The sequence below is a fragment of the Atractosteus spatula genome, chromosome 7 (genome assembly GCF_055471065.1).
Source record: "Atractosteus spatula isolate fAtrSpa1 chromosome 7, fAtrSpa1.hap1, whole genome shotgun sequence".
Classification (NCBI taxonomy): Eukaryota; Metazoa; Chordata; class Actinopteri; order Semionotiformes; family Lepisosteidae; genus Atractosteus; species Atractosteus spatula.
In genome coordinates, this window is record NC_142712.1 from 51,736,648 (window position 1) to 51,750,544 (window position 13,897).

General features: G+C 42.4%; 2 protein-coding genes across 3 annotated transcripts in view; both read right to left on the reverse strand.

Moving 5' to 3' along the window:
- The window catches only part of chsy1 (chondroitin sulfate synthase 1), a 55,301-nt gene extending 48,222 nt beyond the window's left edge, over window positions 1-7,079 (reverse strand). Inside the window, exons 1-2 of the mRNA XM_088922479.1 lie at window positions 6,420-7,079; window positions 3,235-3,730 (exon numbers count right to left, since the gene is read on the reverse strand). Of these exons, the coding sequence (XP_088778605.1) occupies window positions 3,235-3,730; window positions 6,420-6,733 (810 nt within the window). The 5' untranslated portion in view covers window positions 6,734-7,079. The remainder of the gene's footprint in view (window positions 1-3,234; window positions 3,731-6,419) is intronic.
- Window positions 7,080-8,175: 1,096 nt separating this feature from the next.
- On the reverse strand, window positions 8,176-12,315 carry LOC148831375 (selenoprotein S-like). Of its 2 annotated transcripts, none has more exons than XM_088922074.1 (6): window positions 12,119-12,315; window positions 10,874-10,999; window positions 10,410-10,516; window positions 10,116-10,205; window positions 9,944-10,013; window positions 8,176-9,412 (listed from the first exon to the last, which is right to left on the reverse strand). In XM_088922074.1, exons 1-6 carry the CDS (start codon window positions 12,198-12,200, stop codon window positions 9,327-9,329), a joined length of 561 nt encoding a protein of 186 aa, XP_088778200.1. In that variant the 5' UTR covers window positions 12,201-12,315; the 3' UTR covers window positions 8,176-9,326. The 2 variants fall into 2 exon arrangements, with proteins under 2 accessions (XP_088778200.1, XP_088778201.1); XM_088922075.1 differs by having other exon boundaries at window positions 9,944-10,010; window positions 12,119-12,307.
- Window positions 12,316-13,897: the final 1,582 nt, after the last annotated feature.

The following is a 13,897-nucleotide window of genomic DNA, read 5'->3' on the forward strand; positions in this document are numbered from 1 at the left end:
TTTAGTGCCCTCAGTGAGTCTAGTCTGCAGGCAGTAATTGCACCCCTTTGCTCTGGCCTCTGAAGGCTTTGTCACAAATTTACAGCCCAAGAATTCATAAGGAAGCTATTCATCACTGGGATTTCAAGGTTAAATATGTTGTCCTTTCATATATGCAAACAGATTTAAGTACTGGGCTTTATGTCTCCCTCAAGTCATCTATTCGCACTAACTACCAGCTTGGTGTTGAGTAATTTTAAACACTCCGTGCTGCGCAGAGCCCCCACTTCACCATAATCCTAAACATATGGCCCGCATTTCGATATTCAGCATTCCTCATCACCTAATTTCAGACAGTTCTGCCCAGCTCTTTCATTTATACTCCTTTCACTCACATGTTTTATTTGATTTCGAGGCAACTAAAATTAGGCTAGCCCTTTTCTTTCCAGGCGGCTTTGGGGTGTGCCGCCCTGCTATCATTTCACTGGAAACGTTAAACACAACAGAGAAGGGAAAACCCAAACAGTCGAGCTGCATGCTCTGGGATCAAAGCACGCGCGACCCGAAAAGAAACAAGAATCAGATTTCAGGTTGTTTGTGTTTTGCAGACAGCAATAAACAAGCTTTTCTGATGTAATTAAAACTCGATGAATGCAGTTCAAAGCTCTCCTCGGCTCCCATTACAAGGCAGAGATCTAAACCACAGCCTGTAATAAAGACCAAAAATACCTCCTCTTCCTAACGCTACCTGCCAAATGTGATCGGGGAGCTGGCTTTGATAGTCGTCATCGATCCGTTTCTCCATCTAACCAGTCCTTCCAGAAACATAAAAGCAATTAAAAATGCACATTTTGCGTCTCTGCACTGTGTGGATCACATCTAAATACGCAAGGTCTCCAGTTAATTCATGGTTACATTTTTTGTCCCCGGGTCTCAAAACACAGGGCTGTCTGATTGCAGAGGGGTCCCTTCCATTGTCTGTAAGACTTCACGAGTTGATGACCCGAGTGACTGGTGAACCACAAAACTGACAGCTGGTTTAGCTTTGTCTAGATTACCAATCAGCTTTAGCCACTAACTGGCCAGGGAACATTTGCTTAGATTTCAAATAAGCTGTAACCCTTTAACTTGAAGTTTACATATTAGTCATAAAAATGTAAGCTCACATGTGAGAAATCAACCGAAAAACTAACGCACCCAAGTGCTAACACTGTGGGCTCCTCTCAACGCACGAACTCATGTAAGTCTCAAGGAACTCTTCACTCCCTCAGTCAGAAACCCACTTTGCTCCACATCCAGAAGAACCTGGGCAGTCACTTGCTTCTTTAATGCATAATGAACAGCTTGCACAGTGGTATGTAAGGTGGGTTTATGCAGCCAAATCTAACGTGTTCATTACCTCACAACTTGACAATGGAAAACTAAAAATGCATTCCCGTTATCATCAGAGCATTCTTTAAAGAAGAAAACAGCACAAGCCCAAGTCACATTCCAGGCAGCACTGCCTTAGTTCATTTTGCTTGCGATGATGACATGATGTTGTTCATGCCATTCAAAACAAACTGTAAAAGCCAAGACCGTTACAAAAAACTGTCCCCATTTTGTGGGAAAGAAAGGCTGCAATTCACAGTGCCCAAAAGTGCACTTCGCTACAGCACTACCAATATGGCCTTCTGTAGAGTTAACTTTAGAAAACAATAGACTGGAATGAGACAGCTGAAGCAGACTACATGTACATAAGGGAAAATATCCTTCCAGATAAACATTCCTCTTCCTACAGCCCAGTACATTTAGTGTGTATTCTACTTGTTCATGTAACACATTGATCAGAGGTAGGATTAAGATTTTGTTTCAGAGTAAGCCCTTTAACTGAGATTTATTTTTTGTTGTCGTTTCTGCCTTTGGAGCAGAAGGCCAACAAAACATGTTCCAAATATTTAATGTATCACTTGAGTGTGCTGAAGAACAACTAGTGTCTGTAACTACAAAGAACCTTATTTAAGAATTAACAAGGCAATTTGAGCTTCTCCTCAAGTGCTGGCCACACAGCTTCCCAGAAACCCTGCAATGACTGAACGCACTTAAACAGAAAACATTTAGGGAGTTTAGAATAAACTGAGCACCATTAAAAACATTACAGATTACTGTGTCAGAACGACTTAAAGTGGATCCTGGCGATTTAGCTTCTTAACTGTCAAATTCATGGGATCACTTATAGAGCCAAAGGTTTATTAAGTCCTCCAGTGAATGACTGAGTGCTCCACTCAGCCTCTTCACATTGATTCCCTCCTGGTCTACAAATATTTTGAAGGTTAAGACACCCTTGAACCTTTGACATCTTTTAAAACTTTTCCACTTTTCCATAAAGGGCCTGCAATTGTGAAATTATATCCTACTGAGACAACTGAATTATTTAGTTAACTGGGAGCTTGGGGTTTAAGGAAAACAAGATGAATATGGCTCCTAAGGACTAAAGTACGACTGACGTTGAGCTGTCCTGAAGACAGCAGTGTACAGAGGACTCGCTGAACCAGAGCATCAGACGAGAACAGACAGATTTCAATTTGTGCTGTTTTGATAAAGTGAGTTCTTCAAAATCACAGAAACAAGAAAGAGGCAGTTTTACCAACCCTGGATACCTTAGTTCACCTCCAAATTAAGGTGAGAGATTCGAAATGTCACAACACAAACGCAACACTGTCACACATTATTAGCCCTGTCACAAAGGTATTTGTGTATAATAAAAATAAAAGTGTAAAAGTGTATAAATAAAATCATGGGCAGCAGTTACCTGGCAGGTTGTGGGTTCGAACCCCCAGGTGATGCACTTGGGATTCGAACCCTTGAGCAAGGTACTTCTCCCAAACGGCTTCATTAAAATCACCCAGCTGTATACATGGGTGAAAACGTGAGTCACTTTAGATAAAATAAAATCAGTTTCTTTCTTCCAGAATACATGAAGATCCTTTACACGAACCCCCCAGTAACCCCTCCAGCTTTGGCGTTAAGTGAAACGAGGCCATTCAATTTCATGACTAATCAACAGAGAGCTCCAGAACCATGATCTCCCAAACACGAATGAAAGGCCTAGCAATGGCCCGGCCCTTACCCAACAGCGATGCCCAGATCTCGAACTGGGAGCACCAGCACTGCCAGCTGCACTGACCCAGGTCAGCAGAAACTCCGTGCCCATGTGACCGAAAACCGCGACCCGCCTGAAAGGCAACGAGGAGTCGGTCATTCCGTCTCGCTTACCTCGTAGGACCAGACGCACTGCACGCCGGCGAAGCGGCGCACGCAGCGGCCCACCTCCACGTCCTCGTGGGTGGTGTACATCTCCCGCAGGCACTCCCGGATGTGGGGCACCATGCGGCGCAGCACCTCGCGGCTCATGATCACCCCGGGGCCGCCCATGCAGAAGTTCTCGCCGGGCTCCAGGGCCAGCTTGCCCAGCTCGTCTCGGGCGCCCATGCCGGTCTGCCCCAGGAAGATGGCCTCGCTGCTGTTGAGGCTGCGCAGGAAGCTCTCCAGCCGGTCGCTCTTGATGTAGACGTCGTCGTCGGCCCGCATGAACCACTCGTACTGGTTGAGGTAGTGGTCGTGCATGTACTTGAGCATCATGAAGGACTTCTTCTGGGGCGGGTACGAGTCGTCCACGTTCCGCAGCGCCACGATGGGGATGGGGATGGAGGTGTCCGAGCCCTCGCTGGAGAAAAACTCCACCTTGCCAGGTATGGTCTGAGCCCAGGTCCTTCAGGATGCAAACGCACAAGAAAAGAAACAGTGCATATATGCATCGTGCAACCCTCCAGAAAAATTAAGCACATTAGAGTGGGCGTTTGGTCATAATCCTCAAGCGGTTTGAGGACCTAGAAAAAATTGAAAGCCAACTCTTTAATCGTAAAAGCACAACCGCCCAAAACGTCTTATACATTTCAGACAGTTTCACAGAATGAGGTAACACGATTGCTAACCAAAACACCAGGAAGTCCCACTCAAATTAATAGATACTCGCAGGAGTGGGCGACATTGTGGTTGGTTGGATGAGCAGGAGACAGAACGCCAACACTTTCTCTGGTCGGAACAATCCTCCAGGTCTCAAAGCTACTGCCAGCTGTGGAACATGCGGCTCAATTTCACATACTCTGACCCTCAACACATCCCCGACTGAAGGAGACACTGCAAGAAGAGCAGGATAGGACTGGGCTGTGTGGAGCACACACCTCCTGGCCTGATCGGGCTACAGTAGCTCCTCATTGGAAGACCTCATTTTCGTTCCAAGAGCTCTAACGTGCGGCCATGGCTCCAGCCAAAGATACGGTGCGGTCTTAATGACGTTCCCCAGTATCAGCTGTCATGTCTGCACTGACCTTACTAAAACTCCAATGACCCCAGGGTGAATCCAGCTCTTTTCCGCGGGTGGGACCCGGCGGTTATTTTGTTTGTCGTGCTTAACGCCTTACATTTAATAATCTGAAATCTAAAAACAATTGACGCGAAGTTTGACTCGAAGGTGTCAGTCTTATAAAAGGAAAGCGGCCGTGACACTTAATACCATTTTCATATCCTTGTTTGCAAACGCCAAAACGGAAGCCAGGAAAGTGTGTGTCCCTTCTATATACAAGAGTGAGTCAGTTAAGTTCAGGAAGCATACTTTTCACAGGGCCCTTTACCTCCTAGATGAGGATGCGATGAAAATGGAAGCTCAGTTTGGTGCTTCAACGGCAGAAAATTAGACTGCGGATCTAGCAGAGTGGTTAGGCAAAGAGATCTACCAGCTGCATGACTTGAAATGGGTTTTGGTCACAGAACAAGAACTCCATTCTTCCTTATCTGTCAAATCACTGAATGTGACACGGGAAATGAAACTTCAGTTTTTTTTATTTCTCATAAAACTGAACATGAAAAAGAGACAACTACTTAAACACATTATGCACAGCACTCTACCCATTTAATCTGAATCCCTTATAATAAAGTACCTGGAATGGTTCTGCAAATATTCAACCTTGCTAATTCTTTGTCTTTGAAATAATTAAAACGATCTTTCACATGACTGAATTCGACTGAAACGAAATGCCTCTTGGTTCTGTTCAAATTTTTTCAGTCCAATCCTTAATTTCGACCTCTAGGCTTGGAAAAGTCTGCTTTTTTCTAAACCCTGTTCTACAACACCACATGCTAGTCATCTTAATATCTTATAGTTGCCAACCTTTTCTGTTTCAATATTAAACCCAACTGTGATAATTATGGGCACATAATAATACCCAAGACATTTTAGAGGAGATTTTTAAATGAAGTGTCTGACTTGACATGCTGCTTACTTATAGCCCAAGGTTTAACCTAAATAGACATTGTTTTCTTCCAGCGTTACACACCATCATTTAAATTATTTTTTTCGCTTTAATCATGGGAAGCGTCTATTTTGGTCAGGTAGGTCTGTGTTGTATAGAATAGAGGGGGCTAGACAGCCGTTCCTCCGAGACGTGCGATTCTTGACTAACGCTGTAAATTCTGCCCTTCACGGAAGGCATTTGAACAATGTTATCCCTGTTTCACTTATGCCATTGAAAAGTAGACAATCTGGAGAGCGCAGTTTATACATTCCTGAAGTCGAATTCATGGAAACAGCAAGGGCAGAATTTCCTAAAAAAAAAAACGCACCAGCGCTCCCCCCTTCCAAAAATATAGATGTGTAACAGGAATAGAGATTTTGCTGTTACATGTATAGAATTTCATGCCAATACTATAATTAACGCTTCCGGAAAGTACGCCTGAAGAACGTCTTAAAAAAAAACTATGTTATGTATTTCAATCCACTTTAGTGTTTCACGCAGAAAAATACTTAAAGAGTTTTTCGATTTAAAATCCTCATCGAGACGCGCCGTTTTTCTTTACCTGGGACACCCCGTTATGATGGGTATACTACTTCTTTGTATACAACAAGGTCCTCGCTTTTTTAATTTTCGTGAAGCATCATTAAAACATTTTAAATTCAGAGTAAGGCAGCCATAGCCAGGTACACTGAAATATTAAAATGACGTACAGATATGTCGTTTGTGTCATTTGTCTACATCGCTCTTATTGCATACGGAACATTTTAAAGAAGCTATAGCGTTAAACTGGATTACTGAATTTCATTTGGGAGATCGATTCAAATACCTGCAGGGACACTGGTCATTTCACTCAAAGTCTATGTTGTGCAAAAAAGGTGAATATTGATGTTAGACGGCATACCCCGGTGACACAACACGAGCAACGGAGTCGTCACCTGCAGTGACCAACTGATCGGAAATCAATACACAAACCCAAGCAAAATATGTGTAAGCAAATTAAGACGGTCTTTTCTGCCCAGGAATACTGATTAAAGAATTAAGGGATACGAAGCAGGGGAGAGCAGTAAAGTTACACAAGGGGCGGAGAATCCTGGCGGCTACACATACCTGTAAGCCGCTACTGCTCGGTTGTCCAAATACTTCTGCGCGGTCATCACGCCGACGAACAGAAAGTCGCTGGATCTCGGCACCGGCTTCACCGTCGCCTGGGATCCTTTATCTTGGGGTTGCCACACCAGCATGCCGTTGTAGTCTCTCCTCAGACCCCCGCGAAACCCGCAACCGCCGGAGCTTGCCCTGCGCTTCTGACCAGCTTTCTTCAACTCCGTGGCCCTCGGCAAAATCAGTCTGGAAGCCAGCGTGAACCCGACGACCAGCCCCAGAAGAACGCTGAACCATATTCGGCGGCTTCGACCTGCCATTCCCTAAACCGTAGCCAACTCGGTCCCACCGCTATTCGTGCTGCACACAGCGTCTGTTACGGGCACCTTAATTGCAAAATTGCAGCACCTCCACAATGCCCCGATCTCTCTCTCTCATGATAGAGATCTCCTCTTAGCGCTTCTTCCCCCTTGCTGCTGCTGCATACGTAGCAACACGGCCCGTCACTCCTACAGCTTGTAGTTACACCGTCCGTTTCATGTTACTCCTCTTATCATTAAGATTTCTGAGGTTTCCTGTCAATAGATCATTATCTAAGTCCGCCGTGCCTTCCTTGCTGTAAGCGAAGCTCCTCCATCCTACCGTCTATCTCGCCATTGTGAGTCTGTTCAAACCCCTCGGAGCAACGCGGCTTAAGCGGACAGTATGTCCTGATGGGCTACCGTAGCGAAAGGCTGATTGGTTAAAAAGTGATGAGACGCGTTAAATTGCACTAACTTTTTAAGACCTCAAAAAAAGTGATAACTACGGTGATATTTCTTAAGTTTCTAGCTACCTAATTTAAATGCTGCAGAACACGAATAAGAAAAAAAAGATACACGAAAGTGTTACAATGTACTTGATCATATGAAAACAATTATGACATATAAGAGGGCCAAGTTATTATCCATTGAGTTGCATAATCAATGAGTTGCTCTCCGAACTTCAGCCAACATTGATGTCATGCAGTCACAGTTTTGTCCAACCTTTCATAAAGATAAGAAAAGTTACTTTTAACATTATTGAAAATGCATCTTTGCACTGACATCAGAAACATAAAAGCACAGCATCAAAGTACAACAATATGGACAGTGGATCGATTATTGGATGTGTCACAATCTGTCCTTCTTCATATATCTCGAAATACAGAACTACCAACTCCTCAGTCCTGGCAGCTATTGTATGAACTTCGTCAATGAACTGAAAGAACTTCAGTTCCCGACAATCTTGCACACTCTAGTGGAAGCATGGAATAATGCAACAACCACTTCTGTTAAAAGTACACACAATGTTCAGTTTCACATCTGTAGCTTTCATAACTCCATATCAAGAACCCCTCCTTTAAAAAAAATTGATATACCATGAATGCATAATCCATTTCTGAAAATGCATTGCTATCCAGCCTGTTATGTGAAAATCAAACTAATGTGCAATACTTAAGTTAAATCGTATGAATTCTGTTACAAAGGCAATTACAGTGAAGTTACTCAAAAAATGAAACTGCACATGTAAGTACAAACAAAATACAATGAATGTGTATTTGCTTCCACGCATACATATTTGTTTCCAATAAAATCTCATTGTTTTTGCCCACTTGAAGGAAAATACATCTCTCAGAGTAGTGACTGGACTTTGGGTCTTTACATTACTCAAGTCAAAATCCTAACTGTAGCCATACACAATAATACACAACCCCAGAACCAAGACACAAACAAAAACAAAGTTGTATGTGCATGTCACATTTTTATTTACAGAAAAAAAGCACATGGATTCACTGTATATGTTGAACACAAAAACCTAATTTTCACACCAGACTTTCCCCTTGTCTTAATCACACAATTTTAATTCTGAAGCAAAGACCACACGGTACTTATTTAATATTCAATTCAATACTTAAAAATGGTGGTTCGGAAGCAGTTCAACTTTTGCTAAACAAAGTGCCAATTTCCTCTTTGCAACCACTTTTGCAGTTTTTATAATGCATATTCATTTGAAGCATCAAAAAAGAAACAATGCATCACTCAGCCAAATTATGATGTGGGTAAGCAATTGTGTTAATTACAAACTCCCTTAGCTTGGTAATGCATTTTGTAGCAAACGGAGATAGAAAAGTCTGAAACTTTTTACAATAGAGTTTGGGTACAAGACTAGGAGACTGAGCTGTAATGTACCTGGCTATGCCAGCCTTCACAGAATAAAGCACTATAAAAGGGGAAAAAACCCATGAACACACACATTCTCCTGAAACTCATCAGTCGCCCCCTTTGGCAGCTCTGCCATTTACAAGGATGACATCATTAAAAGCCGTCAATCTCAGAAGCACAGCAGACTTGTTCCATCCAACGTTCTGCTCAGACAGAGCTGAATAAAAAAACATAGGGATTTAGTCCTAAGTAGCAGTATCACCTTTTACATTTGACATTTGATCAGTATTTACGACAGCCGATGGCTAAATACTGCGTGCTGCTGTCTAGGACAACAACATAGATTAAGACGGAGTACTAAGAAAAATGATTACTTTGTCGCCCGGCATAATCAGTACCTGGTATCCAATTCACCTGCATCTCATTTCCATTAAATTGCACAGTGTTTCCTGGAAACTGCATTGCACCTGCAGGTGTTTTTTTTTACAACACCCCGTACACAAGGACAGATGAAGCTTTTTTTGTACCCAGAAATAAAGATATGGATGGGTTTCCATAAGTCACTGCTACGCTAAAACCAAAAACCACTGAGTTGGAGTGGGGGGGGGGGGTGGGGTGGAGAGGAACAGCCGCTTGTAAGACTTCATGAATATTGCCAGCTTTCAGCAGATCTGTGCATGCTCTTGGAGCAGGGTCAGAGGTCACTGCAGCAGTGTCACCCTGACCTGCTTTAACCTCATCCTCCAGCAGAGGGTCCCCTCCGGCCAGGTCTCCAGGTACAGGACCCTCCCCCCTCACCAGTTAGAGCATTAAACCCTGAAAAATGACAGACCGTTAGAATCTCGGCTGAAGCTGCAATCAGAAGAGCACCTTCATCAAGCCATTTGTAAAGAGGTTTCACAAGGAGTGCAATTATTTTTCAAATTGCCTCTGGGTGCTTACAAGTACAGGGAAGTACATTAGTACTCGCAAAAAATACAACATTGAGCATTAATAGACTGTCAGCAATACTTTGCCTTGTTGCTTACAAGATGCCTGATCTCTTACATTTAGAAAATACTGCATAAAACGTGGATCACAGCAGCTAGTTTAAGTCATATAGAATATTCAGTATGCAAAATGTACAATGTTCCCCTATGTTGACTATCCAATTTTTTTCAATTTTTTCTTCCCCTTTCCCCGATACAGTTCTGTTAAGACATAGTTTGTCCAGTTTTGTCTTTTAAAAAAATTAAGAAACTGCACCCACATCTAAAAATGAGACTTCGAAAAGGCTGTCTAGAAAAATTCCAAGAGCACGTCCAAGCAAAGGACATGTTATATGAGAAAGAGGCCGATCATACACACCACTGTCTCGAAGTGGCTTCTTGGTTTTGGGTTTTAAAACTGTTGTCGAGCTGGCCTCCTCTGTGTTCTGCTGCAGAATATTAAAAAAAAAGGTGAATTTTAGCTTGACCAGTGCATCTAGGCTGACAACATACATATTCAATGAAATATGTTGCTTGGAACGACTGCTCACATGCACAAGCTTGGGGTTGCCCTTGTAGCTCCTCCCTTCCTGCATGCTCTCCCACATCTCGATCTTCTGCCTTCTCTTCTCTTCCTCAAGCTAAGGAAGAAAACACAGGATCAGCAGTCAGCAGTACAAGATCTGCTCTTTTCAGCACTGGGATACTAATAGTTTTCCCCGACTGTCAGCTTCTTATTTTTAATTTTGCATATGAAGGCTGAATGCTTGCGGGTGATGTTTTAACACCCCCCCCCCCCCATCAAACGGTTAATATGACACGAAACAGGTCCACACAGTACACACCTGCTTTTGTTTCTCTTTGTATTGCTCCGCCTTAGAATCCAGCTGCTCCTGCATCCTTCGACGGGCGGCTTCTAAAGCTGCCTGGCGCTCCACCACAGCCGAAGGATCTTTTCAAGCATGAACACAGGCAATTTCAGAACAGCGCTCGAGTTTAAGGATGACCCGTTTAAGAGGTACGGTGCAATAAAGAGACGCATGCAGCTCAGGCACCAGCCAAAAAGGGAAAAAAAACAAAACAAACAAACAAAAACACAAGAAAAGGAAAAGACCTTGTCAACCAGATTTAAAAAAAACACCAAACACCATAATAAACTTCACCGCTGTTCACAGAATGTATTCAGCACAAGTCATCCCTTAACCTTGAATGATATCATAACTGGACAGAACAGGCTTAGAAATGACAACTGTTATGGGCCTGTTTGGGCCTACGGTTCTGTAATAATCCAGCAGGCCTGCACACTGACCGTGAACATCTCCGGGACCTGATCCATTCCGTTCTGCTCTTCTCTTACTCAGCTGTTGGACAAGCAGGTAAAGAGCAACACACCCGAACAGCAGGCACCAGCCATAATCAGAAAGAAGAGCTCCCACTGCAAAGACAGACACACAGAAAGCTGCAGGTTAAATGTACAGCATCAAATTCAATCAAGAATTATGGCAAACAGATTAACACTGACGGCAATTCTGAACTACTCAGAAATATTCCAAGAAATACGTAAAGCAAAATTAAAAAGGACCTCTATGATCTGCTTAGAAAAGTATGGTGGCATGATAATTCGTGCTGCTGCATCTAAGCTCTAGGGCTCAATTCTTTCATTCAGAGTTTGCATCATCTCCCCATGTTAACATGGGTTTTTGCCAGGTACTCCAATTCCACCCACTTTCCAAAGATGATAATGGGAGATTGTCCCTGAGTGATTCTGTACTTTCTGCAATGGACTAGCATCCTTTCCAGTATATACTCCTGCCTTCTGCCCTAAAACTCCAAGATAGATGCCCTGCTTACCACCAGGGAATAAGCAGCTTTCATATAATGGATGATCTACTTCTTGACAAGCCGAAGTCCCTAAGAAATGTAAATGACTTATAATGATCTGCAGAATATAACTTTGCCTTCATGTGGATTGTTGAAGTTCATTTCACAACTCCTTGCCTGCTTATAGCAGATCTGTTTTGAAAATACCCGACACAGGAAATCTAGTACAAAGCAGTTCCCGTGTTTAATTTCAACTGTCCTGGCTTAGAAAAGAGGTGGTCTCCGTGAGAGTCGATTTTTGGAAGAAAACTTAATTTCCTTGAAGTACAAGATTAACGAAGAGTGAAAGTGCATGATTTTTACTCGCGTGTGAAAGTAGTTCAACAAACTACACAATGTATACCGTTTCGGATGATTAGTTTCCTCAATTTAGTAAACTGGTGTTTTGCTTGAGAATGGAGTGTCAGGTGCATTCATGCACGATTCCGAATCCCTGTTGCGCAGTTAGCAGGATCATTCAGTAAACTGTACCAAACCTTGAGAACAAAATGGCTGTGGCTTCTTAACATGACAACCCGGTTAAACGAGATCAACAGTATGCAATAATTTAATCGTTATTGGGTATAAAATCCTGTCATGCTGATGTGCAGCTTGACATCATAAGAGTACTAATACTAAAAAGTAACGCAACAGTACTTTCTGGAAAGATTATCAAAGCAGCTTTAAAACTCACAACTCTCCTGTAGGAAACTAAGATCCTGGTTTTCGAGAGGTGTCTCAGTTTTGATCTCTGTAGTCGACTCATCCACTTCCATTTTCACCACACGCACAAATAAAAACAAAACAAAACGCTTCTATATAACAGCAGGTTCCCCGTTTCCGCCACGCTTGTTATCCAGTTCCTCCTCAGCTCGCTCCACCAATCACAGCGATGGGTGACGTGGAGCAGCAGCAGGCGGCCAGACAGCAGCAGAGAAGGATGTGATGTCACAGACACCGCCCACCGGTGGAAATGTTTCGTCATCGCACTGTGGTATTGTGCAGGAACGGCGCACAATCAATGGAAAATATAGTCTTTGTAGTAGTTCTCTTTTATTCAACTTCATCCGTATTCATTAATATTTTAGACATTTTTTATATAATAGAACATCAGCAATTAGCAATACACATTACAACAAAAGCAAAGGGACTTAAAGATAGCACATAGCACTTTTGATATTTCCATAGCTTTCTTAATGTTTGAGTGTTCCTTTGTCTGCACACTGGTATGCCCTGATAATGTCCATAAGGTATCTGAATATTAATGATTCACAAATGTAAACAAGGAACACCACTACAAATGAGTAATACAAATTGATAAATAAGACATCCTAATTAATAAAGATTTAATGAAGACATTTGACCAACCCTAGAGCCTTAAATCACTAAATATAAAGGTGGGCTGAGGTTTGCCTTCAGTATTAGTAGAGAACACAGTAAATTCCGTAGTGCAAGTAGGTAGCTGCGTCAGCATGCGTAGGCTGCAAAGGAACAAGTAAGGGTTTATTCCATGCTGAAAAGAGAAGAAATGAAACTGTTTTTGAAGAAAATAAACGTTTTTCTCTTGTCTTCAAAAACATTGTTTCATTTCTTCTCCTTTCAGCATGGAATAAACCCTTACTTGTTCAATTCCATAGTTCTATAAGTTTTGTAAGGAGTGGAACAGAATGTATCCCAGGTATTGTGAGAGACTGATAAAATCTTACAGGAAACAAAGGAACAACTAATAGGTACATTCCATGCTGAAAAGAGAAGAAAGAAAACAACATTTCAGCTGTGGAACCTTCTTCAGGTGTAAGAAAGATAGGGCAGTCAGCAAAGATATCTTAATTTAGATAGGTTAACTTCAAGTTATTGATGCTTTCTTAAGGCTACTGAGTGTTGGCTGATTTTTTTGTTAATAATGACAAAATTTGTGTGTTGTCACATGAAGTAAGATTTATCTATTGCCAGGACTTGGTGAAGACTAGGTGAAGGTGAGATATGTCTAAATATGCAAAATCATGGAATCCCAAGAGGGTGAATTTTCATTTTCACATCACTGTATATTTACAGGGTGGAGCAGCACTATGGCCAAGGATCTGCGCCTGTGGCTGGAAGGTTGCCAGTTCAAATCCTGCAGCCAGCAGAGAAATCCTACTCTGTTAGGCCCCTGAGCAAGGCCCTTAACCCCAGCTGCTCCAGGGGTGGCATATAAATGGCTGACCCTGCGCTCTGACCCCAAACCTCTCTCTTCCTGCCTGTGTCTCATGGAGAGCAAGCTGGGTTATGCAAAAAGACAAATTCCTCTTACCAAGTTGGATGAGGTCACTGAATTTAGAAACCTTTTTAAAACTACAATGCTTGTCTTCTTAATGTGTAGTTAAAAATTGTACTCTGGCTTTATTAACATATATCTGGCCAATTTTGTTTGTCCAAACCAATTTATATTTGCATCAATTTATAGAACTGAGTATTTTACAGGAATAATTTG